Source organism: Salmo salar, chromosome ssa20 (assembly GCF_905237065.1).
Source record: "Salmo salar chromosome ssa20, Ssal_v3.1, whole genome shotgun sequence".
NCBI classification, from domain to species: Eukaryota; Metazoa; Chordata; class Actinopteri; order Salmoniformes; family Salmonidae; genus Salmo; species Salmo salar.
In genome coordinates, this window is record NC_059461.1 from 62,564,802 (window position 1) to 62,591,463 (window position 26,662).

Sequence of the window (26,662 nt, forward strand, 5' to 3'; positions counted from 1 at the left end):
ACAGGGAGAGTTGAACAGGTGAAACACCTGATGATAATGGGGATGCTTTTTAACTCTTGTTGGCTATCACATTATATAATTAAGCAATAAGGCCCGAGGGAAGTATGGTGTATATGGCCAATATACCATGGCTGTTCTTATGCACGACGTAAAGCGGAGTGCCTGGATACAGCCCTTAGCCGTGGTATATTGGCCATATACCACAAACCCCCGAGGTGCCTTATTGCTATTATAAACAGGTTACCAACATAATTAGAGCAGTAAAAATAAATGTTTTGTCATACATGTGGTATATGGTTTGATTTACCACGGCTGTCAGCCAATCAGCATTTAGGGCTTGAACCACCCAGTTTATAATATACCTGTAAGGCTTGTTGAAGAACAGGTCAATATAGTCTATTGATGCAACAGAGGTCAGCTGCATTATTGTGACCTCTCCTTATCTTTCTGGCTCTCAGTAGTGTTACAGGTAGAGCTGGCTTTAGACACAGCTGCTCTTTACTGTCATGAATGTTCTCGTCCCTATCTGCCCTCTGCCTGTTCTTCTATCAGGTGTTTGTCATGCATACATAACTGACCTCTCGCTCCAATTTTCTCGCTCGCTCTCTTTCTGTCGCTCTACTTTCTCTCTCCCCTCGCTCATATTCTCCTCTCTCTCTCTTTCTCTCTCTCTTTTCCCAGATGCAGTTTAGAACTGACTGGTAACCCTTCTGCCGGCGTTCCTCTCGTCTCATTTTTGGAGCCAGAGCTTTTGGGGGGCAGAGTCCTGCGTTAGTGGCAGAGCCTCCATCCCCCAGTTAGCCGGAGTCGTCATTGTACATCGGAACACCGTCGCTGTCGAAGTGTGTTGGTTGGATTGAACTGATCTGATCTTCTGACCGGGGAAACCGCAGCAGCTACAAGCCACACCCTCTGCTCGACCACCCCTGGCCCCGCCCACATCTCCCTGCTGCCACCATGGTTTTGTCACAACGGCAACGAGACGAACTGTAAGTAACGCACACATACAACCCACAATTTTGTTGTAATAACTAGCTAAGCTGCTGTTTCTTTGATATCCACCACCAGACGTTCTCTAGTCCAGCCCTGAATAACAGCCATGTGGCATCAGCATTACCTGTGACAGTCGGACTGTGGCTGGTGAATCTTTATTACGTGGGCTAGAAGCCACATGAGCTCAATACATGCATCTGTGTTCAGCAAAAGGGGGGAAAACAGGTGATCACAGAAAATTGTGTTTCTTCCTAGCCCCCCTGCAAAGTGCAAACCTTGTTAACCATTCCATCCATTCCAGAAACACAAAGCAACATCTCTAGCTAGTAGTTACCATTGTTCTCGTTAGACAGACATGTATGCAGTAAGGGAAAATGCCCACTCACAGCACAAGATGTGCATTGATTATTTTAAACTGGCCGAATGGGGTGAATTATTATATATTTTTTAGGCCCATCTGGAAGAATCAATAATCTGTAGTTAGGGTGCCTGGGGTCCAGACACACTCCCATGAGGTCCCCATATATTGATCTCCTCCTTCCTGTCTCCAAAATGCTATTGATCATTGTTCAGTTTGACCTCTAACTGTGACCCAAAAGATGGCATAAGGCAGAATCCTCACAAAGGGTGTGGATAACGACACAGCCTAATATTGCTAGTGCAGAGGTGATCTCTTTAACTTGTGGCCAAGGAAATGGGCCGAGGTTTACAATGGCTTTTGTACTATGTGGAAGTCCAGATTGTCCACAAATAGTCAGAAGCATTGATTTGTTGAGTTATACACACAGACATAATGTGTGCAGCTGTGCGTTAAGTCAGGGATGATGCATAGCAGGGGAGACACTGTTGTAGCCAGAGATGACAGGATAGGTGTCTATAGCCCTGTGGTGTCTATGAACCTGGAGGTTCTATGAAGCTGGTAATTAACCCCTGAAGCGGGAGTTAAGAGGGTTAACACAGCCCTATGTCAGATCAGATACATGATGTGAAGTGTGTGCTAAAGGTTACCATTTGTGGAGAGGGTGTATCTGAGCTCGGTTTGGGGTAGGGGGATTACACATCTATATGAGAGCAGAGGGGAGAGATGTGTCAAAGGTTATGCATTTAATTCACACACAGGAGTCTCAGGGGTTGTGTTAACGCAGAAGTCTACATGGAAAAAAAGAACACAGATCTAAAATTCTTATTGTAATAATAAGCAGTTGTCAATACAATTCCTGCATTCACGAACCGGCATTCTTTATTTTTCAAAAATGTTTTTTACAAAATAATAAATTTGGAGTTAGATAAACTTCGATTTTTCGGCAGGTACATATGCAGGATGCTACCCTCCACAGCAAGGCCTTCGCTCCAGATCAAAACTCCAAACCTACAACCTAACTTTGACCAAAATTAACCGGAGAGATTACTTCTTGCAAGGTGTCCTTTTTCCAAGCTATATGGAGGGTGCTCTAGCAAACAAACAGCAGAGACCTGAGCACACCATTCCAACCTGAAACTGACTGAGTAGTGTTTGGGCAGATGCTATTTTGAAAGCCAGGAAGAAAAAGAAAAATAAGGTACATTACAATGATATATTTTACTTCATGGGGACTGAATGCTGAGTTAAGTCTACCAGGCTTGCAAGGACAGACCAGATGTAAATTCAATTAGCACTAAGGTGTGAATTAAAGGTGTCGAGGTGTTTGGGCCCAACAAGTGGCAGGAGTCTTTGAAGCCCCCTCCTGCTGTTCAAAGACCATTCACTGGCACTTCTGTTGTCAAATGTGTAGTAGCAGTAATGTTTTTTCTGTGAAGGAAAACTAGTTCCACTGCCATCACTCTATTGAAGCAAAAAAACACAAACCATTTCACCTGTGTTTTATATTTAAGCAGTAAGGCCCTTGGAGGTGTGGTATATGGCCAATATACCATGGCTAAGGGCTGTTCTTATCCACGACGCAACGCAGAGTGCCTGGACACAGCCCTTAGCTGTGGTATATTAGCCATATATCACAAACCCCCGAGGTGCCTTATTGCTATTATAAACTGTTTACCAATGTAATTAGAGCAGTACAAATAACTGTTTTGTCATACATGTGGTATACGGTTGGATATACCACGGCTGTCAGCCAATCAGCATTCAGGGCTTGAACCACCCAATTTAACTTAAGACGCAGATTTTATGGTCTGCGTTTTGAAAATGCCAATTTCTGAAACCTAAGGTGGCCCCTGATTCTAATTAAGATATTGATGTGTTAGCAAGAGTTAGCCTAACCATGAATTTATTTGGATTGATGAACTAGGTTAGTGCTATTACCATATCTGTAATGAGATGGGTTGACTATAAATGTGGCGGCCCTTCACATGACAGAACAAAACACTTGTCATTCCCTTGACAATGTGTTTCTGTGTTTTAGTTTAGCCTGACAGACGCAGGGCCAGCGGGACTCTCAGTATCGCTATCGTGTGTTCCATTGGAATTCTAATCCTCCTTATTCAGAACACTGCACAGGCTTCTCACATTCTACTCTGTTATTTATCGCCTGGACACACACAAAATACAGGAAACCAGTATAGGACTATTGCGCCATGTGAGCTGTCAGGCCGACGAAGAGTGGCGTCTGTTGCATTGCATCTAATGGGGCGTCCTTTGTCCCTAGTGTTTTAAGAGGAGGCTCTTGTCTGGTAAACACCCACTCAGATCTGTGGGACTGTGTGACAGACCAACTGCCGCTCCCGCTCTCTCTGTGTTCTGGGAAACCCGGTGGCCATCTTGAGTCCTAACAGCTTAAACAATGGACTGACTGGGGAGAAATGGTGACTGACCAGCTGACTGCCCGCCTGCCCCGGCCTTGTCAGTACTCTATGACCCCTTTCCCCTCCCTCACCACCTTCATGGTTTATTTGTTGTCAAGCCGTACACATTGATCTTGTTCCCGTTCTATTGAAAACTTTCTCCCCCCTCCCAATGTTTTTGTTTCCGAACTCAACTGTCAGATTGAGCTGGAGAGAGATGCTTCTTCAGGGCAAGTGTGAAAGCTTCTTTAAATTGCTCATGCTTTTAGAACGTGAAAGTCTAGTAGAACAAGGATGTGTTTGGCTCACTGGTGATATAAGCCATGCCACCATAGAGATTGTTAGTTTAGAGAGAAAGAATGGGGAATACATTTCTCTGTGCTTGTTTTTATGGACTTTGTAGGCTTTTTAAACAAACTTTGTGGTTCTTGGAGGTACATTTGCAATAGCAACTGAATCCCTTACTGTTGTATGTAAATGATCTATCTGTCTCTGTCACCTTATTCTGAAAACAGCTATATTGTTTTAGGTGTCAAGCCTGTTTGTCAGCAGTGAGATGTTACGATTACGAAATTAAATTTTTCACAAGTTCTATTCTTATTTCCAGAACCAATGAAAAGCACATTTTCTTTTTCCACGGTCATTAGATTCAAGCCCAGAGACCACAGCAGTAAAAATAGAAGACCTGCTGGCAGGAGGCAGACATGTGCAGATGGGCCAAGTTCAAGCTTATTTATTTTTTCCTGCTTCACAAAGAACTTCTCTTTAGTCTTTTCCAGGTCTTTTAGTCAAATATGTTTCATGTGACTGTGTTCCTTCTCAGCTGCACCCACTAGCTGTGTTTGCGCTGATGTAGGCACATCATGATTATTAATAGTGAAAGTACAGTCTGAGGCTAATGGTATAGAATAGCACTGAGGACAAAACAGTGACACACTCATACAGACCTTTGATCCGCTTTTATGTGACTGACTGGAAAAAGGAGGCCAATTTTAAATCAATGTAGTTTTTCAGTCTTGATTGTTTTGTAACTCTTTGATTCATTCTGGGTCCTATTCCTTTTCTTTTTGGGGTAGCTAAGTTCATTCTCTCCTTGTGGAATTATTTTAGCTGGCTTTCCTGAATATGTTAAACATGGAGACGTCATCAAATGTAGAACAATGAACACATTTTGTTGGCAGATACATTTCTGTAATGGTACAACAAGCTCAATCACTCCCTGTGCTCTGTATTGGGTGTGGCAGCTGGCTTCTATGGGAAATTGCTCACACGTGTCCATCTTGTCTATAACACACACACACACACACACACACACACACACACACACACACACACTCCTGTGGCGTGATCATGGTGTACTGTGTATTGAGTGTGGCTGGGTAGCCGGCAGGAGTCCATCAGCAATATGGATCTAATATCCAGCCGGTCAGACAGACGGATTGTGTGGGGACACCACTGTTCTAACTACACTGAAAATTGTTAGTGCTCAGACTGCCATCATAGCATACATTTCTCAGGGCATATTTCTTGAAGCCTCTTCCTGTGGTTCTTACAGAGGATGTTAAGAATGCTTGTTGAAGCATGAAACGTGGGATATGTGCTTTGTATGCATTACACAAGCATGTAGGGTATTTTAGCAGGCTAATTTAACTGAACCTGACTTGTGGGTCTGGCTGCTAGTCCTCTTTGCTGCTGAATACATGAGTTGGTAATCTAAAGCGTCCTGAATCCTGTTAGGTCAACTCCACTCTCCCGCGTCGGTCTCTCTCCCCTTTAAAGCCTCCTGAATCCTGTTAGGTCAACTCCACTCTACCTCGATGGTCTCTCTCCCCTCACCCTTGTCTTTCTCTCTCCCCCTATCTCTTGCTCTCTCCTTTCCCCCATTTCTTGCCCTCTCCCCCCTCTTGTAGTCTTACTCAGGGTGAACAATGTAAAGGCCGGCTGGTTTAGTCTGTGCCCTTGACTCCTGAGAGGTGTGGCTCTGTCGAGCCCACCAAATGTCATTATGCCTGCTGCTAGTGGAAGAGGCCGTTTGTTGTATGAAGAATTAGCTCATCTACAGCAGATTGTGTTCACCATGCATATTTTGTGTGTGCTGTGTATTTGCAGCTGACTCACACACCTCACCTCCATGTGTTGGAGAGCTCACTGACACTCCTGACTCTCCTCCAACTAGCATGTCAGTAACATGTCATTGCCTCTGTTTGTGGTGGGGAAACTGACTTGGCTGGTACTGGTAAATACTACGGTCAGAATTACCTTTATCACCTCCTTTCCCTGTACATATTCACAGCTGTTTAGATAGCTGTCTGGAGTGCTCTTCTACGCTGAGGGATGAACATACTGTTATCCTCTAATCTAATCCCAAACCAGTCAATTCCATTTGAACTGTCGCCTCCACTCCTAAAGGAGTCAGCTGCAAAGCTTTCTTGAGTATAGACCATGACATACCCACCTATCTCAGAGAATAAGTTAACTAGGTCTATTTTATGGTATCATTCAAAGAGTGGAGGCTAAATGAAAGGCATAAAACCATGACATATCAATTTACCGTCTATTTTGAATTTTATTCAGCCTTTCCGTAGTAAATGGGTTTGTGGATTAATTGGCTAGTTAAGGGATGAATCGCTGCAGGTAAGAAGACTGTTAATTGCCACTGTCTAATGACCAAGACATGGGGCCAGTCTCAAATGGTTCCCTATATAGTGCACTACATTAGGCCAGAGCTTCTTATTCCCCATACCAGAGCCCTATGAGACACTGGTCAAAAGTAGTACACTAATACGGAATAGGGAGCTATTTTGGATGCAAGCCTGGAGTAGTAGCCCAACACCACCAATCGGATACATTCAGCTGGACAGAATTCGTATGACTGACTGGTATTTTTCATGGACATTTTAGAGTTGCCCAGCGACATAACCGTAACGACCCAATCCTGTTCAAATCCCTGAAGGTTAGAAGCAACAAGTCCTCTCCTACATGTTCTCAGACAGAGATCCACACAAGCCTTTGAAGAAATAATTTGTATTTTTAAATGTTTCCCCCTCCCTTATTTTTCTATTTTCCTCCCTCCCCCTCAGTGGGCAGAGTAGCTCCTGTGTGCTACACTGGTGCTGCTCTTCCATGGCTTCCACTTGGCTGAACATGGTTTTGTGATCTTAACCGCCAGACAGACATTCTACTGCTCTACTAAGCCATGTATGCCTCAGGCTCAGAGCAGCTGAACACTGACCACTATGGGCGGTATAGAGTCCCATTCTCTGTCCAAGGACAGCAGTGGGATAGAACTGAACTAATGAAGAAGCCCACCTCTCTTGTTTGTGTATTGCTTTTCTTCTATTTGTTTATTTATTAATGTCTCCAGCTCTCTGTAATGAGTCTTCCTCTGCCCGGCAGTCACAGTGGCCTTGTCTTTTGAAACTGTACTGAGCCCTGTCCTCCACCCTACTGTTTGTTTGCACTGATATCAGTTCACAGGCCAGGGAGAGAAGCACCATAACACTGAGACAGAACAGGCCCAGGCTGTGATATAATGCTCTATATACGGCAGCAGGCAGGCAGCACAGGGTGACTCATAAACTTTCAGCCTATTCAGAAGTTAACAAAAGTCTACTATATAGAAGCGTTAATACGCCAATACAACTCAAGGGTTGAAATTAGTGATTCACCGATATGGCAATTTTGACCGATATCCAATAATTTCCTTGCCCCAAAAATCGATACTGATTCATTTAAAATTGTATCTGCTTTTTTGTAAGCATTCTAGTACAGCTAAATAGTTAACACACACATGGACGCAGCAGTCTAAGGCACTGCATCTCAGTGCAAAAGGTGTAACTACAGTCCCTGGTTTGAATCCAGACTCTATCACATCCGACCGTGATTGGGAGTCCCGTAGGGCGGAGCACAATTGGCCCAGTGTCGTCTGGGCTGTCATTGTAAATAATAATTTGTTCTTAACCTCTCTGGGGTATGTGGGACACTAGCGTCAAATTTCTCAAACATACAACTATTATATCCCATTTTAAAGATACACTTCTCCTTAATCCAACCACAGTGTCCGATTTCAAAAAGGCTTTATGGCGAAAGCATAACATTAGATTATGTTAGGACAGCGCCTAGACATGAAAAACCACACAGCCATTTTCCAAGCAAGGAGAGGCGTCACAAAAACCATAAATACAGCTAAAATGAATCACTAACCTTTGATGATCTTCATCAGATGGCACTCATAGGACTTCATGTTAAACAATACATGTATGTTTTGTTCGATAAAGTTCATATTTATGTCCAAATACCTCCATTTTGTTAGCACGATCAGTCGAGTAATCCAAATTCACTGTGCTCGCGCATTAAATTGAGACAAAGTCAAAAAAGTTATATTACAGTTAGTAGAAACATGTCAAACGATGTATAGAATCAATCTTTAGGATGTTTTTATCATAAATCTTCCATAATATTCCAACCGGACAATTCCTTTGTCTTCAGAAATGAAAAGGAACACACCTAACTCTCACGTGAGGGCGCGCGATTGAGCTCATGTCGTTTTCTCAGTCATCTGACTCCATATGCTCTTATTCTCTCCCCATTCACAGTAGAAGCATGAAACAAAGTTCTAAAGACTGTTGGCATCTAGTGGAAGCCTTAGGAAGTGCAAAATGACCCCATAGACACTGTGTATTAGATGGGCAATCACTTGAAAAACTACAGACCTCAGATTTCCACACTTCCTGGTTGGTTTTTTTCTCAGGTTTTTGCCTGCTGTATGAGTTCTGTTATACTCAGACATCATTCAAACTGTTTTAGAAACTTCAGTGTTTTCTATCCAAATATACTAATAATATGCATATCCTACCTTCTGGGCCTGAGTAGCAGGCAGTTTACTACGGGCACGCTTTTCATCCGGATGTCAAAATACTGCCCCCTACCCAAAAGAGGTTAACTGACTTGCCTAGTTAAATAAAGGTTACACACCATACTGACCAAGGTTATTTTGTTGGCATTTACGTATGTCCCCATTACCAGTAAAACATAATCAAAACCTATTTCTTTCACTAACTTGCAGTGCTGTTTCGTTGTTCAGTCATTTCATTCTCAACCAGGATTTCTATAGAATGCCGTAGACGTGTCAAAAAAAAAAAAAATACATTTTTTATATATATATATATATATATATATATATATATATATATATACTGCTCAAAAAAATAAAGGGAACACTTAAACAACACAATGTAACTCCAAGTCAATCACACTTCTGTGAAATCAAACTGTCCACTTAGGAAGCAACACTGATTGACAATAAATTTCACATGCTGTTGTGCAAATGGAATAGACAACAGGTGGAAATTATAGGCAATTAGCAGGACACCCCCAATAAAGGAGTGGTTCTGCAGGTGGGGACTACAGACCACTTCTCAGTTCCTATGCTTCCTGGCTGATGTTTTGGTCACTTTTGAATGCTGGCGGTGCTTTCACTCTAGTGGTAGCATGAGACGGAGTCTACAACCCACACAAGTGGCTCAGGTAGTGCAGCTTTTCCAGGATGGCACATCAATGCGAGCTGTGGCAAGAAGGTTTGCTGTGTCTGTCAGCGTAGTGTCCAGAGCATGGAGGCGCTACCAGGAGACAGGCCAGTACATCAGGAGACGTGGAGGAGGCCGTAGGAGGGCAACAACCCAGCAGCAGGACCGCTACCTCCGCCTTTGTGCAAGGAGGAGCAGGAGAAGCACTGCCAGAGCCCTGCAAAATGACCTCCAGCAGGCCACAAATGTGCATGTGTCTGCTCAAACGGTCAGAAACAGACTCCATGAGAGTGGTATGAGGGCCCGACATTCACAGGTGGGGGTTGTGCTTACAGCCCAACACCGTGCAGGACGTTTGGCATTTGCCAGAGAACACCAAGATTGGAAAATTCACCACTGGCGCCCTGTGCTCTTCACAGATGAAAGCAGGTTCACACTGAGCACGTGACAGACGTGACAGAGTCTGGAGACACCGTGGAGAACGTTCTACTGTCTGCAACATCCTCTAGCATGACCGGTTTGGCGGTGGGTCAGTCATGGTGTGGGGTGGCATTTCTTTGGGGGCCGCACAGCCCTCCATGTGCTCGCCAGAGGTAGCCTGACTGCCATTAGGTACCGAGATGAGATCCTCAGACCCCTTGTGAGACCATATGCTGGTGCGGTTGGCCCTGGGTTACTCCTAACGCAAGACAATGCTAGACATCATGTGGCTGGAGTGTGTCAGCAGTTCCTGCAAGAGGAAGGCATTGATGCTGTGGACTGGCCCGCCCGTTCCCCAGACCTGAATCCAATTGAGCACATCTGGGACATCATGTCTCGCTCCATCCACCAACGTCACGTTGCACCACAGACTGTCCAGGAGTTGACGGATGCTTTAGTCCAGGTCTGGGAGGAGATCCCTCAGGAGACCATCCACCACCTCATCAGGAGCATGCCCAGGCGTTGTAGGGAGGTCATACAGGCATGTGGAGGCCACACACACTACTGAGCCTCATTTTGACTTGTTTTAAGGACATTACATCAAAGTTGGATCAGCCTGTAGTGTGGTTTTCCACTTTAATTTTGAGTGTGACTCCAAATCCAGACCTCCATGGGTTGATAAATTGGATTTCCATTGATTATTTTTGTGATTTTGTTGTCAGCACATTCAACTATGTAAAGAAAAAAGTATTTAATAAGATTATTTCTTTCATTCAGATCTAGAATGTGTTGTTTAAGTGTTCCCTTTATTTTTTTGAGCAGTATATATATATATAATGCGTGAGACAACTTTACCAGCATCATAGCATATGTATCGATGAATCGTTGTGACATGAAATACGAGTGATAGTGTAATCAATGTGTAATAACTACGTAGAAAATGTATGCACTCATTAACTTATTATTTGACGTGCAGTCATATTCAGGTCCTGATTGGTCAACAAGCTTATTTGACACACACATATGTATGTATGTATGTATGTATGTATGTGTATGTATGTATATATGTATGTGTGTGTCAAATAAGCTTGTTGACCAATCAGGACCTGAATATGACTGCACGTCAAATAATAAGTTAATGAGTGCATACATTTTCTACGTAGTAATTACACATTGATTACACTATCACTTGTATTTCATGTCACAACGATTCATCGATACATATGCTATGATGCTGGTAAAGTTGTCTCACGCATTTACAGTGCTGGTCATTCTTATTTTATTAATGGAGGTCGGACCCATCTTTGTGAAGCTAGCCACAATAAGGATTAGCCACAATAGTGGACTTTTGTGGTTAGCCTTCAAAATAAAAGTATGGCATAATTATTAGAGGTCGACCGATTATGATTTTTCAACGCCGATACTGATTATTGGAGGACCAAAAAACCCGCTACCGATTAATCAGCAATTTATTTTTATTATTTTTATGTATTTGTAATGACAATCACAACAATACTGAATGAACACTTTATTTTAACTTAATATAATACATAAATACTATCAATTTAGCCTCAAATAAATAATGAAACATGTTCAATTTGGTTTAAATAATGCAAAAACACAGTGTTGGAGAAGAAAGTAAAAGTGCATTATATGCAATGTAGGAAAGCTAACGTTTAAGTTCCTTGCTCAGAACATGAGAACATATGAAAGCTGGTGGTTCCTTTTAACATGAGTCTTAAATATTCCCAGGTAAGAAATTTTACGTTGTAGTTATTATACGAATTATAGGACTATTTCTCTCTATATAATTTGTATTTCATATACCTTTGACTATTGGATGTTCTTATAGGCACTTTAGTATTGCCAGTGTAACAGTATAGCTTCCGTCCCTCTCCTCGCTCCTACCTGGGCTCGAACCAGGAACACATCGACAACAGCCACCCTCGAAGCAGCGTTACCCATGCAGAGTAAGGGAAACAAGTCTCAGAGTGAGCGACGTTTGAAAGTGACATTTGAAACGCTATTAGCGCGCACTCGGCTAACTAGCTAGCCATTTCACATCGGTTACACCAGCCTCATCTTGGGAGTTGACAGGCTTGAAGTCATAAACAGCGCAATGCTTGAAGAATTGCTAAGAGTTGCTGGCAAACGCAAGGTGCTGTTTGAATGAATGCTTACGAGCTTGCTGCTGACTACTATCGCTCAGTCAGACTGCTCTATCAAATATCAAATCATAGACTTGATTATAATATCATAACACACAGAAATATGAGCCTTTGGTCATTAATATGGTCGAATCCGGAAACTATCACATTCTTTCAGTGAAATACGGAACCGTTCCGTATTTTATCTAACGGGTGGCATCCCTAAATCTAAATATTCCTGTTACATTGCATAACCTTCAATGTTATGTCATAATTACGTAAAATTCTGGCAAATTAGTTTGTAACGAGCCAGGCAATGAACGCAAGAGCAGTGACCCAATTCATGTTAGCAGGCAATATTAACTAAATATGCAGGTTTAAAAATATATACTTGTCTATTGATTTTCAAGAAAGGCATTGATGTTTATCGTTAGGTACATTGGTGCAACGACAGTGCTTTTTTCGCAAATGCGCTTGTTAACCTGTTATGGCTAGGGGGCACTATTTTCACAGCCGGATAAAAAACGTACCCAATTTAATCTGATTATTACTCCTGCCCAGAAACTAGAATATGCATATAATTATTAGCTTTGGATAGAAAACACTCTAAAGTTTCTAAAACTGTTTGAATGGTGTCTGTGAGTATAACAGAACTCATTTGGCAGGCCAAAACCTGAGAAGATTCCTGACAGGAAGTGCCCTCTCTGACCATTTCTTGGCCTTCTACACTTTCTTTATTGAAAACTGAGGATCTCTGCTGTAACGTGACACTTCCTACGGCTCCCATAGGCTCTCAGAAGGCGGCAAAACGCTGAATGATGCCTTTGCAGGCCCAGGCTGAAAAACAGTTGCGCATTTGGATAGTGGTCGATCAGAGAACAATGAGACTGGAGGCGCGTGCACGGGGCTGACACCATGTTTTTATTTTTTCGTCTTTGAACGAAAACAACGACTCCCGGTCGGAATATTATCGCTTTTTTACGAGAAAAATCGCATAAAAATTGATTTTAAACAGCGTTTGACATGCTTCGAAGTACGGTAATGGAATATTTTGAATTTTTTTGTCACGAAACACGTCGGGCGCGTAACCCTTCGTCACCCTTCGGATAGTGTCTTGAACGCACAACAAAACGCCGCTATTTGGATATAACTATGGATTATTTGGACCCAAACCAACATTTGTTATTGAAGTAGAAGTCCCGGGAGTGCATTCTGACGAAGAACAGCAAAGGTAATCCAATTTTTATTATAGTAAATCGGAGTTTGGTGAGGGCTAAACTTGGTGGGTGTCAAAATAGCTAGCCTGTGATGGCGAGCTATCGACTCAGAATATTGCAAAATGTGCTTTCACCGAAAAGCTATTTTAAAATCGGACACCTCGATTGCATAAAGGAGTTCTGTATCTATAATTCTTAAAATAATTTATGTTTTTTGTGAACGTTTATCGTGAGTAAATTCACCGGAAGTGTTCGGTGGGAATGCTAGTTCTGAATGTCACATGCAAATGTAAAAAGCTGGTTTTTGATATAAATATGAACTTGTTTCAACAAAACATGCATGTATAACATAATGTCCTAGGAGTGTCATCTGATGAAGATCATCAAAGGTTAGTGCTGCATTTAGCTGTGGTTTTGGTTTTTGTGACATTATATGCTAGCTTGAAAAATGGGTGTCTGATTATTTCTGGCTGGGTACTCTGCTGACATAATCTAATGTTTTGCTTTCGCTGTAAAGCCTTTTTGAAATCGGACAGTGTGGTTAGATAAAGGAGAGTCTTGTCTTTAAAATGCTGTGAAATAGTCATATTGTGAAATTCTATATGTGACAAGGTTCAGACATATCATTGAATGTTTTATAAGCGATGCCTATGGGCTAGTGTTGAAATATTCAGCAGGTCTATACATCTTGCCGACTGCTGTGATGTAAAGTGTACCTGAGAGAACTTGTTACAGACAGATGCACCGCCGTAGGCTAGATGGTGTCCTGGCAGGCGAGTCAGACAATATGGTTTCATAGCCTAGATTGATTGACCAGTAATAAGAAAGATAAGTAGCCCATGGCTTAGTAATGATTGGGACAGTCACGACTGAGCGAGTGTAGACTTTCTGAAATGTGGGAATGTCTTTTACTCTATGGGCTGCTGTAAGGTATAAGACTGGGCAGTATGTATCAAGTGTCTCAGAGTTGGAGTGCTGATCTAGGATCAGCCCCCCCCCGTCCTTGTAATATTATTCATTATGATCTAAAAGGCAAAACTGATACTAGATTAGAAATCCTACTCTGAGATGCTTGATACATATAGCACCAGGTCTCAAGAGCTTTGTGGCAAAATTAATTTAATTGTGAATTAGGGATGGTGCGGTGTTTGAAAGCTGTGCAGTAGCAGAATGGCGGCTCCGTGGTGGTGATTTTGAAGTAGATGTTTGGTGCGAAGCTAGCTCAACAGGAAGTGATGTCATCGGCTGGCTGGCTGGCTGGCTAGCTCTGTCTCAGAGGGATGACGTAATGCAGCTGCTCTCTCTCTCTCTCTCGCTCTCTTCTCTCTGTCCCTGTCATACTGAGCTACCACCCTGTTTGTGGTTGAGTTTTCATCGCACAGCTCTCACTGTACTGTCTCATATCTGTGCCATTTCAATACCAGCATTGCCCCCTCTGCTGCATTCAGCCTATGTTTAGGGTGGTTATACGTTTTGTGGAACTTGTTTACTCTCCTATGGGTGCAATAGCCTCATTAGATTAAAAGTTTCTTGTGATCATGCAGTTTTTTATAGAAAGGTTGGGTATTGGCTGTCTTTTAGTAAGTAGCATGACATAGTTCATTTGCCAGTCACTGTTTAGATGGAGAGTTGGTATGTTTGGCATCGGTCTGTGTTGAATTAGTCAACAGCTGGTAGATACAGCATGTACTCTGAGGATGTCTTTTGTTGCCTCTGCCCATGGTGGCCCACTCACTGATAACGAACAACCACACTGCTTCCTCTCACTTTGTCTCACTGTGGGCTGCTAGCCATGAACCAGCCTGCTTGCTCTCTCTGTCCTGTCTTCCCCTTTCTTTCTCCCACCCTCTTTCTCTTTCTCCCCTTTTATTTCTCTTCCTCCTTTTTTCTCTGTCCCTCTTTCTCCCTCATCTGTTCCTGCCGCATAGTGAATTTGGTATGTGTGTTTATTTATATAGTATCCCCCCAGAGGTCGAGCCAGGGTGAGGAGGGAATAGCTGGGCTCTCTGCAGTCAGTCTGACTGCAGTACTGCAGCATCTTGACTGATGTCGACACTAGAGTGCTTTTATTGTCCTTCCCCGTCTGTTTTTTTGCTCTTATTGTTACTCCTGTTCCTATCTAAGGTAGAATAATGAGTTGGCTTCTCATTCCCCCCTGTCTACCCTTGTCGTTAACAATGAAAGTTGTTACTGGTCAGGGACCAGACTCCGATATATGCTCATCCCCCATCAAGTTAGATCTGTGGTAGTAGGAAGGTTAGTGGTGTGGTAGTGTAAGGGTTTAATGAATCTGAATCGAGATGGCGGTGATCTCTTTCTAGGCTCTGCTAGCCCTCGTGCAGGATCTTGTGCTTATCTGGAGGAAAGGACAGAACAGGCTGTGGCTGGTTTGGGTTCTTTAATATCTCTGTGTAGATGACAGCGAGGATCTTTTGTTTGCCCCGGCTCAACTGAGAGGCCCACAGAAAACCATTGTCTGTTGTAGCAAGCTGACTGTCTGACTGACTGTTCTGTTGCAGCTCAGGATAACACTAGCACATACGCACAACCAATATGCTTTAAGGGTTTCTGTCTGCTGGACCTGGGTGACGCTAGGGAAACACGGGACACACACAGGCGCACAAAGACACTTCCTCGCTACTCATTTACACCAACCTCCTCCCCAGACCTGCAGCAGGCTGTCACATGAGCGATAACCTCCTGCTGACCTTCAGCTGTAATCACACTGCTTCTGTCATCTGGGAGGAGATGGGGATACAGGAGGAGACGGGGGGCTACAGGAGGGATGGGTGGGAAAGGGCAGGGTGCAGTCAGGCTGCCAGGCCAGCTACATGCTGTGCTGACAGACTGTCAACCACACACGCACCACTTTAAAGCCAGCCAGCCTCCTAGTCTCGGTGCCAAGCCCAACACCTTTTTTATTCTTTCACGTCATTTTTCTGTCAGGTGAATAGCCTTTACCCAATGCCCACACACCCAGACCCATACAATGCTGAGAGAGTAAACCCTCCTTAAACTTTGACACCTATTATCGATCTTAAACTCACATTTCCGTTCTCACTATAAATAAATTCCGTTCAGACCAGGGTTTCCGTTAGCAGGTAATAGCCAGTTTTTGTCTGTTAATTGTCGGAGAGAAAAATCCCAGTGCGAAATAAGTCTTTTTAGCCTATTCATTGATGCCAGTCGATGGAAATTATGCTTTCGGAAAGTATTCAGACCCCTTGACTTTTTCCAATTTTTGGCCCTTTGCTATGAGACTCGAAATTGAGCTCAGGTGCATCCTGTTTCCATTGATCATCCTTGATGTTTCTACAACTGCATTGGAGTCCACTTGTGGTAAATTCAATTGATTGGACTTGCTTTGGAAAGGCACACATGTAAGGTCCCACAGTTGGCAGTGCATGTCAGGGCAAAATCCAAGCCGTGAGGTCGACGGAATTGTATGTAGAGCTCCAAGACAGGATTGTGTCGGCACAGGTCTGGGGAAGGGTACCAAAAGATGTCGGCAGCATTGAAGGTCCCCAAGAACACAGTGGCCCCCATCATTCTTAAATGGAAGAAGTTTAGAACCACCAAGACTCTTCCTAGAGCTGGCCGCCCAGCCAAACTGAGCAATCGGGGGAGAAGGGCCTTGGTCAGGGAGGTGACCAAGAACCTGATGGTCATTCTGAATGAGCTCCAGAGTTCCTTTTGTAGAGATGGGAGAACTTTCCAGAAGGACAACCATCTCTGCAGCGATCCACCAATCAGGCCTTTATGGTAGAATGGCCAGACGAAAGCCACTCCTCAGTAAAAGGCACATGACAGCCTGCTTGGAGTTTGCCAAAAGGCACCTAAAGGACTCTGACCATGAGAAACAAGATTGAACTATTTGACCTGAATGCCAAGCGTCACCTCTGGAGGAAAACTGGCACTGTGTCTACGGTGAAGCATGGTGGCATCACCATGCTGTGGAGATGTTTTTCAGGGACTGGGATACTAGTCAGGATTGAGGGAAAGATGAGCGGAGCAAAATACAGCGAAGTCCTTGATGAAAACCTGCTCCAGAGTGCTCAGGACCTCAGACAGTGACGAAGGTTCACTTTGCAACAGGACAAAGACCCTAAGCACACAGCCAAGACAATACAGGAGTGGCTTTGGGACAAGTCTCTGAATGTCCTTGAGTGGCCCAGCCAGAGCCCGGTATTGAACCCCATCAAACATCTCTGGAGAAACCTGATAATAGGTGTGCAGCGACGCTCCCCATCCAACTTGACAGAGCATGAGAGGATCAGCAGACAAGAATGGGAGAAACTCCCCAAATACAGGTGTGCCAAGCTTGTAGTGTCATACCCAAGAAGACTCGAGGCTGTAATTGCTGCCAAAGGTGCTTGAACAAAGTACTGAGTAAAGGATCTGAATACTTTACAGGACCAGTCAAAAGTTTGGACTCCTACTCAAGAGTTTATTTTTACTATTTTCTATGTTGTAGAATAATAGTGAAGGCATCAAAACGAAATTACACATATGGAATCATGTGGTAAACAAATCAAAATGTAAACTCTGCAAAAAAAGAAACGTACCTTTTTCAGGACCCTGTCTTCAAAGATAATTTGTAAAAATCCATATAACTAAAATTGATCTTCATTGTAAAGGGTTTAAACACTGTTTCCCATGCTTGTTCAATGAACCATAACAATTAATGAACATGCACCTGTGGAACGGTCGTTAAGACACAGACTGTAGGCAATTAAGGTCACAATTATGAAAACTTAGGACAACAAAGAGGCCTTTCTACTGACTGAAAAACACCAAAAGAAAGATGCCCAGTGTCCCTGCTCATCTGTGTGAACGTGCCTTAGGCATGCTGCAAGGAGGCATGAGGACTGCAGATGTGGCCAGGGCAATAAATTGCAATGTCCTTACTGTGAGACGCCAAAGACAGCGCTACAGGGAGACAGGGCGGACAGCTGATCGCCCTTGCAGTGGCAGACCACGTGTAACAACACCTGCACAGTATCGGTACATCCGAACATCACACCTGTGGGACAGGTACAGGATGGCAACAACTGCCCGAGTTGTAAGGCAGGTCTTCACCAGACATGACCAGCAACAACTTCGCCTATGGGCACAAACCCACCGTCGCTGGACCAGACAGGACTGGCAAAAAGTGCTCTTCACTGACCAGTCACAGTTTTGTCTCACCAGGGGTGATGGTCGGATTCGTGTTTATCGTCAAAGTAATGAGCGTTACACCGAGGCCTGTACTCTGGAGCGGGATCGATTTTGGAGGTGGAGGGTCCATCATGGTCTGGGGTGGTGTCACCGCATCATCAGACTGAGCTTGTCATTGCAGGCAATTTCACAACGCTGTGCGTTACATGGAAGAAATCGTCCTCCCTCATGTGGTACCCTTCCTGCAGGCTCATCCTGCCATGACCCTCCAGCATGACAGTGCCACCAGCCATACTGCTCGTTCTGTGCGTGACTTCCTGCAAGACAGGAATGTCAGTGTTCTGCCATGGCCAGCGAAGAGCCCGGCTCTCAATCCCATTGAGCTCGTCTGGGACCTGTTGAATCGGAGGATGAGTGCCTTGGTGGAAGATTGGGGCAGTATCTCACAGCAAGAACTGGCGAATCTGGTGTAGTCCATGAGGAGCTGATCCACTGCAGTACTTAGTATCTGGTGTGGCCACCAGCTGCATTGACTTACTTTTTTGATTCTGCCCCCCTCCCCCCCACATTATTCCATTTCTGTTAGTCACTTGTCTGTGGAACTAGTTCAGTTTATGTCTGTTGTTGAACTTATGTTCATACAAATATTTACACGTTAAGTTTGCTGAAAATAAATGCAGTTGACATTGAGAGGACGTTTCTTTTTTTTGCTGAGTTTCTTAGATTCTTCAAAGTAGCCACCCTTTGCCTTGATGGCTTTGTACTCTCTTGGAATTCTCTCAACCAGTTTCACCTGGAATGCTTTTCCAACATTCTTGAAGGAGTTCCCACATATATGCTCAGTACTTGTCCTTCGCTCTGCAGTTGTACTCATCCCAAATCATATCAATTGGGTTGAGGTCAGTTGATTGTGGAGGCCAGGTCATCTGATGCAGCACTCCATCACACTTCTCCTTGGTCAAATAGCCCTTACACAGCCTGGAGGTGTGTTGGGTCATTGTCCTGTTTAAAAGCAAATGATAGTCCCACTAAGCTCAAACCAAATGGGATGGCGTATCATCGCACAATGCTGTGGTAGCCATGCTGGTAAGTGTGCCTTGAATTCTAAATAAATCACCAACAGTGTCACTATCAAAGATTTACAAGTTCCCAGGTGTTTTGAACGCGGCATATGACTGCAACGGAAGGCAAGCTTCATCAGCGCGTCACACCACTTTGCAATGAGCTGGAGGCGATATGCATTTTGAAAACATTCTTTTGTATATGTTTTTTTGTAGGCTTTGTTTGAAGAAAGTGGAGTGCAATGGTTAGTGTATTCGGCTATTTCAGCCACACCTGTATAATATCGAGCACACATCCATGCAATCTCCGTAGACAAACCTTGGCAATAGATTGGCCTTACTGAAGAGCTGTGACTATCAACGTGGCGCTGTCATAGGATGCCACCTTTCCAACAAGTCAGTGTGTCAAATTTCTGCCCTACTAGAGCTGCCCTGGTCAACTGTAACTGCTGTAATTGTGAAGTGGAAATGTCTAGGAGTAACAATGGCTCTGCCGCGAAGTGGTAGACTACAGAAGCTCACAGTACTGGACTGCCGAGTGCTGAAGCTCGTAAAAATAGTCTGTCCTCGGTTGCAACACTCACTATCAAGTTCCAAACTGCCTCTAAGCAATGTCAGCAAAAGAACTGTTCCTCGGGAGCCTCTTGAAATGGTTTTCTATGGCCGAGCAGCCTCATACACGCCTAATGTCACCATGGTCAATGTCAAGCATATGGTGTCATGGCTGAATAACAACATGAATAACATACAGCTGGCAGGTTATAAACTATCGAAGGATAGGACAGTAGCCTCTGGTAAGACCAGGGGTGGCAGTCTGTGTATTTGTAAACAGCTGGTGCACGATATCTAAGGAAGTGTCAAGGTTTTGTTCGCCTGACGTAGAGTATCTCATGATAAGCTGTAGACCACACTATTTACCAAGAGTTTATCTATATTCTTCATAGCTGTCTATTTACCACCTCAAACCGATGCTGGCCCTACGACTGCACTCAATGAGCTGTATACGGCCATAAGCAAACAGGAAAACGCTCATCCAGAGGTGGCGCTTCTAGTGGCCGGGAACTTAAATTCGTTTTACCTCATTTCTACCAGCATGTTAAATGTGCAACCAGAGGAAATCAAATTCTAGACCACCTTTACTCCACAAACACAGACGTGTAGAAAGCTCTCCCTCGCCCTCCATTTGGCAAATTGACCATAATTCTATCCTCCTAAAGCAGTGACTCGGTCAATAAAAAGTGGTCAGATGAAGCAGATGCTAAGCCCCAGGACCGTTTTGCTAGCACAGACTGGAATATGTTCCGGGATTCTTCCGGTGGTATTGAGGAGTACACCACATCAGTCACTGGCTTCACCAATAAGTGCATCGATGACGTCGTCCCCACTGTGACTGTACATTCACCCCAACCAGAAGCCAAGGATTACAGGCAACATCCACACTGAGCTAAAGGGTAGAGCTGCCGCTTTCAAGCTTATAAGAAATCCCGCTATGCCCTCCGGTGAACCATCAAACAGGCAAATCGTCAATACAGGACTAAGGTCGAATCGTACTACACCGGCTCTGACGCTCGTTGGATGTGGCAGGGCTTGCACACTATTACAGACTACAAAGGGAAGCACAGCTGCGAGCTGCCCAATGACACGAGCCTACCAGACAAGCTAAATTACTTATATGCTCGCTTCGTGGCAAGTACTACTGAAACATGCATGAGAGCATCAGCTGTTCCGGATGACTGTGTGATCACGACTGTGTGACTAAACACCTCCCTCTGCAACTGGATCCTGGACTTCCTGACGGGCAGCCCCCAGGTGGGAAGGGTAGGTAACAACTCATCCGCCACGCTGATCCTCAACACAGGGGCACCTCAGGGGTGCGTGCTCAGTCCCCTCCAGTACTCATTGTTCACTCATTACTGCATGGCCAGGCCCGACTCCAACACCATCATTTAAGATTGCTGATGACACAGCAGTAGTAGGCCTGATCACTGACAACGACGAGACAGCCTATAGGGATGCTGTCAGAGACCTGGCCATGTGGTGTCAGGACAACAACCTCTCCCTAAATGTGATCAAGACAATGGAGGTGATTGTGGACTACAGGAAAAGGAGGACCGAGCACGCCCCCATTCCCATCGACGGGGCTGTAGTGGAGCAGGTTGAGCTTCAAGTTACTTGGTGTCCACATTACCAACAAACTATCGTGGTCTAAGCACACCAAGACAGTCGTGAAGAGGGCACGACAAAGCCTATTTCCCCCTCAGGGGAATGAAAAGATTTGGCACGGGTACTTGGATCCTCCAAGTTCTACAGCTGCACCATCGAGAGCTTCCTGACTGGTTGCGTCACTGCCTGGTAAGCAACTGCTCGGCCTCCCTGTCCGCAAGTCACTACAGAGGGTAGCAACCGATGGATATGGGTCCGTTAAATTAAAATATTACTGGTCAAATGTCCTGCGCTACATTTTCCTAACGGAAACCCTGGTTTAGACAACAGTTTCAGCTGAATTACTTTTGGCACTGAAATAACCTAGCCCTTGGTGGGTAAATTTAGCCTGAGTTGTGGTTGTAGTCCTAGGGTTGACCCACAGCTCAGTTAAGCGTATGTGTGTGTGTGTGCTTGTCCCTTTGAGCGTGTGTCTATTGTCCCAAACCTGAACAAAGAGTGGAAGAGGCAGGCAGTCATTTTACTGTGTCGCTTCTGTCTGTCTGGTCTATTGTCATGTCTATCTCAACATCTCATCTCATACCTCTAGCTCGGCTTTCACTTGGCTCATGTCTGGTCTTCATGTAAAGGATTTTGTAGAAAAGATGTGTGTCAGGAGAGCGTGTACGTGTCTGTCGGCAGGTGTTTCTGTGGTGTACAGTAGTCTAGTTTTCATTTTCTCTACTCTGTGGGGAGTGATTCCTCCATTATTTGCCCAGAGCAACAAGAGCTCATTATCGACAGCAGACACATGTGCTATCTATCTGTGTCAAATTGGTCTGTGCGCGTGTGGCCGTGCGTGCATGTGGTTTTTCTATTTATCACGTCAAACAAAAGACCAATGCAATTGACTTGTTACTCACACTTATTTTCTTTCTTTGTTTTACCTCTAGTCAAATCCCTGACTCAAGCCTTTTCTCCATTTTAAAGATATGTCTCATCTTCTTAACAAGAGAAACTCTAATCTCACCTGCTTTTAATAAGATAACTAATTGGTTTCTTTTGTCCTATTTCAGAAATCGAGCGATAGCTGATTACCTTCGTTCAAATGGATATGAAGAGGCATATTCAACTTTCAAGAAGGAGGCAGAATTAGACGTGGTGAGTAACGATGGAACATTACACACACACACACACACACAATAATACACGCTCACTATAAATCAAGCCTATTTACCCAAACAATACCACTTTAATTTCCACTTCATCCCCCCTTTTAATTGACGCAGACACAAGTGTGACTGAAGCCAATTGAGCCCAGTTAAGGGAATCTAGAGCCATTATTAGGGTGTCTGTCACACACACACACACACACACACACACACACACACACACACACACACACACACACAGAAGGGAGAAGCTGCAGTCAGGTAGTGGAACAGAAGCTGAAGATAGCTCTGATAGAGCTAGTTAGGAAGACAGGTTAATGAAATGGCAGGTAGCTAGCAGCTAAAGCCCTGGGGAAAAAAGTGCCCTTTGAATTACCTCAATGTACAATCTCTCCTCAAACAAGACAAAACAAAGCACAAAGACAACATGTGGCAGGTTAACATGTAAATGCTCCCTTCGCTCTCTCTCTCCGTCTGCCTCTCTATCTCTCTCTCTCCCCCATCTTTGTAATTTCCTCCCTATTTCTATATCACAGATAGGAGAGGGGTTCAGTCCTTCCTCCTCCCTAGTTAGTTGAAACAGCCTGAATAATAGATTGCTATGGACGGAGAAGCTCCCTGACACGTTTGACACCACACACACAGGCACACCTTGGCAGGATTGTGTTAAATGCTTGCCCTAATGATGCTGGCAATTCCAGCCTTCCATAGCCTTAATCTAGTCTATTTATTACCTGTTAAATGAGGAGGTTATACCAATGGAGACATTTCCCCTAATGCTACATTTACACAGCCTTTGTCTTGGGTTTCTTTTAACTTCTTATGGCTCAAATCCCGTTAACTTCTTTGGGAACGGGGGGCAGTATTGAGTAGCTTGGATGAATGAGGTGCCCAGAGTAAACTGCCTGCTACTCAGGCCCAGAAGCTGGAATATGCATATAATTAGCAGACTTGGATAGAAAACACTCTAAAGTTTCCAAAACTGTTAAAATAATGTCTGTGAGTATAACAGAACTCATATGGCAGGCAAAAACCTGAGAAAAGTCCAACCAGGAAGTGGGACATCAGAGCTTTTTCTTTTTTAAGTGATTGCCTATCCAATATACTGTGTTTTATGGGGTCAGATTGCACTTCCTAAGGCTTCCACTAGATGTCAACAGTCTTTAGAACGTTGTTTCGGGCTTCTACTGTGAAAGGGGAACGAATAAGAGCTGTTTGAACCAGGGGTCTGGCTGAAAGCCTTGAGTTGTTTATCGTGCACGGCCGTGAGCGCGAGCTTCTGTTCCCTTCCTTTCTAAAGACAAAGGAATTGTCCGGTTGGAATATTATTGAAGATTTATCATAAAATCATCCTAAAGATTGAGTATATACATAATTTGGCATGTTTCTACGAACTATAATGGAACTTCTTTGACTTTTCGTCTGGACTTTGTGAGCGTGCCTTGTGCATTTGGATTACTGGACTAAATGCTCAAACAAAAAGGAGGTATTTGGACATAAAGATGAACTTTATCGAACAAAACAAACATTTGTTGTCTAACATGGAGACCTGGGAGTGCCATCAGATCAAGATCATCAAAGGTAAGTGATTCATTTTAATGCTTTTTCTGACTTTTGTGACACCTCTCCTTGGTTGGAAAATGGCTGTATGGTTTTTGTGGCTAGGCGCTGACCTAACATAATCGCATGGTGTGCTTTTGCCATAAAGCCTTTTTTAAATCTGACACAGCGGTTGCATTAAGGAGAAGTTTATCTTTAATCGTATGTTAAACACTTGTATCTTTCATCAATGTTTATGATGAGTATTTCTGTAATTTGATGTGGCTCTGCACTTTCACTGGATGTTTGTTTGAGACAATGCATTTCTGAACAACGCGCCAATTTCAAATGAGGTTTTTGGACATAAAGATGAACTTTATCGAACAAAACACCAATGTATTATCTAACATGGAGTCCTGGGAGTGCCATCCGGTGAAGATCAAAGGTTAGTGATTAATTTTAACGCTATTTCTGTCTTTTGTGGCACCTCTCCTTCTTTGGAAAATGGCTGTATGGTTTTCTGTGGCAAGGCGCTGACCTAACATAATCGCATGGTGTGCTTTTGCCGTAAAGCCTTTTTGAAATCAGAAACTGTGGCTGGATTAACAAGAAGTTGTATCTTTAAAATGGTGTATAATACTTGTATGTTTGAGGAATTTTAATTGAAATTTCTGTTTGAATTTGGTGCCCTGCAATTTCACTGGCTGTTGGCGAGGTGGCGTCCAACATATCCCAGAGAGGTTAACGGGATCGATTTGACAACATTCGGTGAAATGGCAGAGCGCCAAATTAAAAAAATATATATATTACAAATATTTAATTTTCATACATTCACAAGTGCAATACACCAAATTAAAGCTGAACTTCTTGTTAATCTAGCCACCGTGTCAGAATTCAAAAAGGCATTAGGGCAAAAACTAACAATGCTATTTTCTGAGGACAGCACCCCATCAAACAAACACAGACAATCATATTTCATCCCACCAGGCACGACACAAAACTCAGAAATAACGATATAATTCATGCCTTACCTTTGTCGAGCTTCTTCTGTTGGCACTCCAATATGTCCCATAAACATCACAAATGGTCCTTTTGTTCGATTACTTCCGTCGTTATATATACAAAATGCCCATTTATTTGGCGCGTTTGATCCAGAAAAACACCGGTTCCAACTCGCGCAACATGACTTCAAAATATCTCATAAGTGACCTGTAATCTTTGTCCAAACATTTCATACAACTTTAGGTATTTTTTTACGTAAATAATCGATAAAATTTAAGACGGGATAAACTGCGTTCAATACTGGAGGAAAACAAAGTTGAGTGTGCTTTTCAGGTCACGCGCCTCTATCAAACAGTACACTTCACTCGACCCTCGTTATGAACAGGGCTACTTCTTCATTACACAAAGGAAAAAGATCAACCAATTTCTAAAGACTGTTGACATCCAGTGGAAGCGATAGGAACTGCAAGCAACTGCCTTAGAATTCTAGATTCCCAATGAAAACCCATTGAAAAGAGTGACCTCAACAACAACAAAAAATCCGGGATGGGTTGTCCTCGGGGTTTCGCCTGCCAAATAAGTTCTGTTATACTCACAGACATGATTCAAACAGTTTTAGAAACGTTTGTTTTCTATCCAAATCTACCAATTATATGCATATCCTAGCTTCTGGGCCTGAGTAGCAGGCAGTTTACTTTGGGTACACTTTTCATCTGGACGTGAAAATAGCGCCCCCAAGCCATAAGAAGTTAAGACTTGCTAAAATAATGTAATGCAGTATGTATGTGAGCAGAGTGGTGTTGAAGGTAGTATACGAAACAGCATGCCACACTTCTCGTCTTGCACTGCCCGCACACACCCTGCTGATTAGACTGGCAGACCACAGTGATTAGAAGGTGTGTGTGTGTGTGTGGATCACTGACTGTGTGTGTTAAGCTGTCGGCAGAGGGTCTTGGCAGATGGCAAATCAGATTTCTCTCTCCTCCCTCTCTACCTCCGTCTCTCTTCACGGACACAATGCCACAACTCCTTTCATCCCTCCATCCCGTGAACCTCTCCTCCCATCTTATCGCTCCAAGCGCTGAGCGAGGCAGCAACTGTTCTCTTGGACACCTCTGATTTTCCATCAGAGCGATTTCTGCCGAGGAGCAGCAGCTCAGCTTCAGAACACACCCTCTCTGTGCCTATAGCAGTACTCCTCACTTCCACATTTTCTATTTTGTTTCTCGCCCATTGAAACAGTGTCTATGCTGTCAATCTGAATTGTTTATGGTTTGTTTGATAGCTGAACTGAAGCCAGTGACCTGCTATAGAACTGTACTGAATCACCAGAGAAGATAAGTGTTGTGCAACCCCTATCCCTTCATCTCTCTCCCTCATGGCTCTTCCATCTCTCCCATTAGTTATACCACATGAGACAATGGAAATATGTACCAACTCCTCTCAGCAAACATGCCATCCCTTTCCCTTTTTTTTTGTGTTTATAAGCCACATAGTCAGTTATGAGCT

General features: G+C 43.7%; 1 protein-coding gene across 2 annotated transcripts in view; it reads left to right on the forward strand.

Moving 5' to 3' along the window:
• The window catches only part of LOC106581047 (lissencephaly-1 homolog A-like), a 63,878-nt gene that overhangs the window by 15,593 nt on the left and 21,623 nt on the right, over window positions 1-26,662 (forward strand). For both annotated transcript variants that reach the window (XM_014162730.2, XM_014162731.2), the window contains exons 2-3: window positions 682-989; window positions 22,517-22,601. In XM_014162730.2, the coding sequence (XP_014018205.1) occupies window positions 958-989; window positions 22,517-22,601 (117 nt within the window). In that variant the 5' untranslated portion in view covers window positions 682-957. The remainder of the gene's footprint in view (window positions 1-681; window positions 990-22,516; window positions 22,602-26,662) is intronic.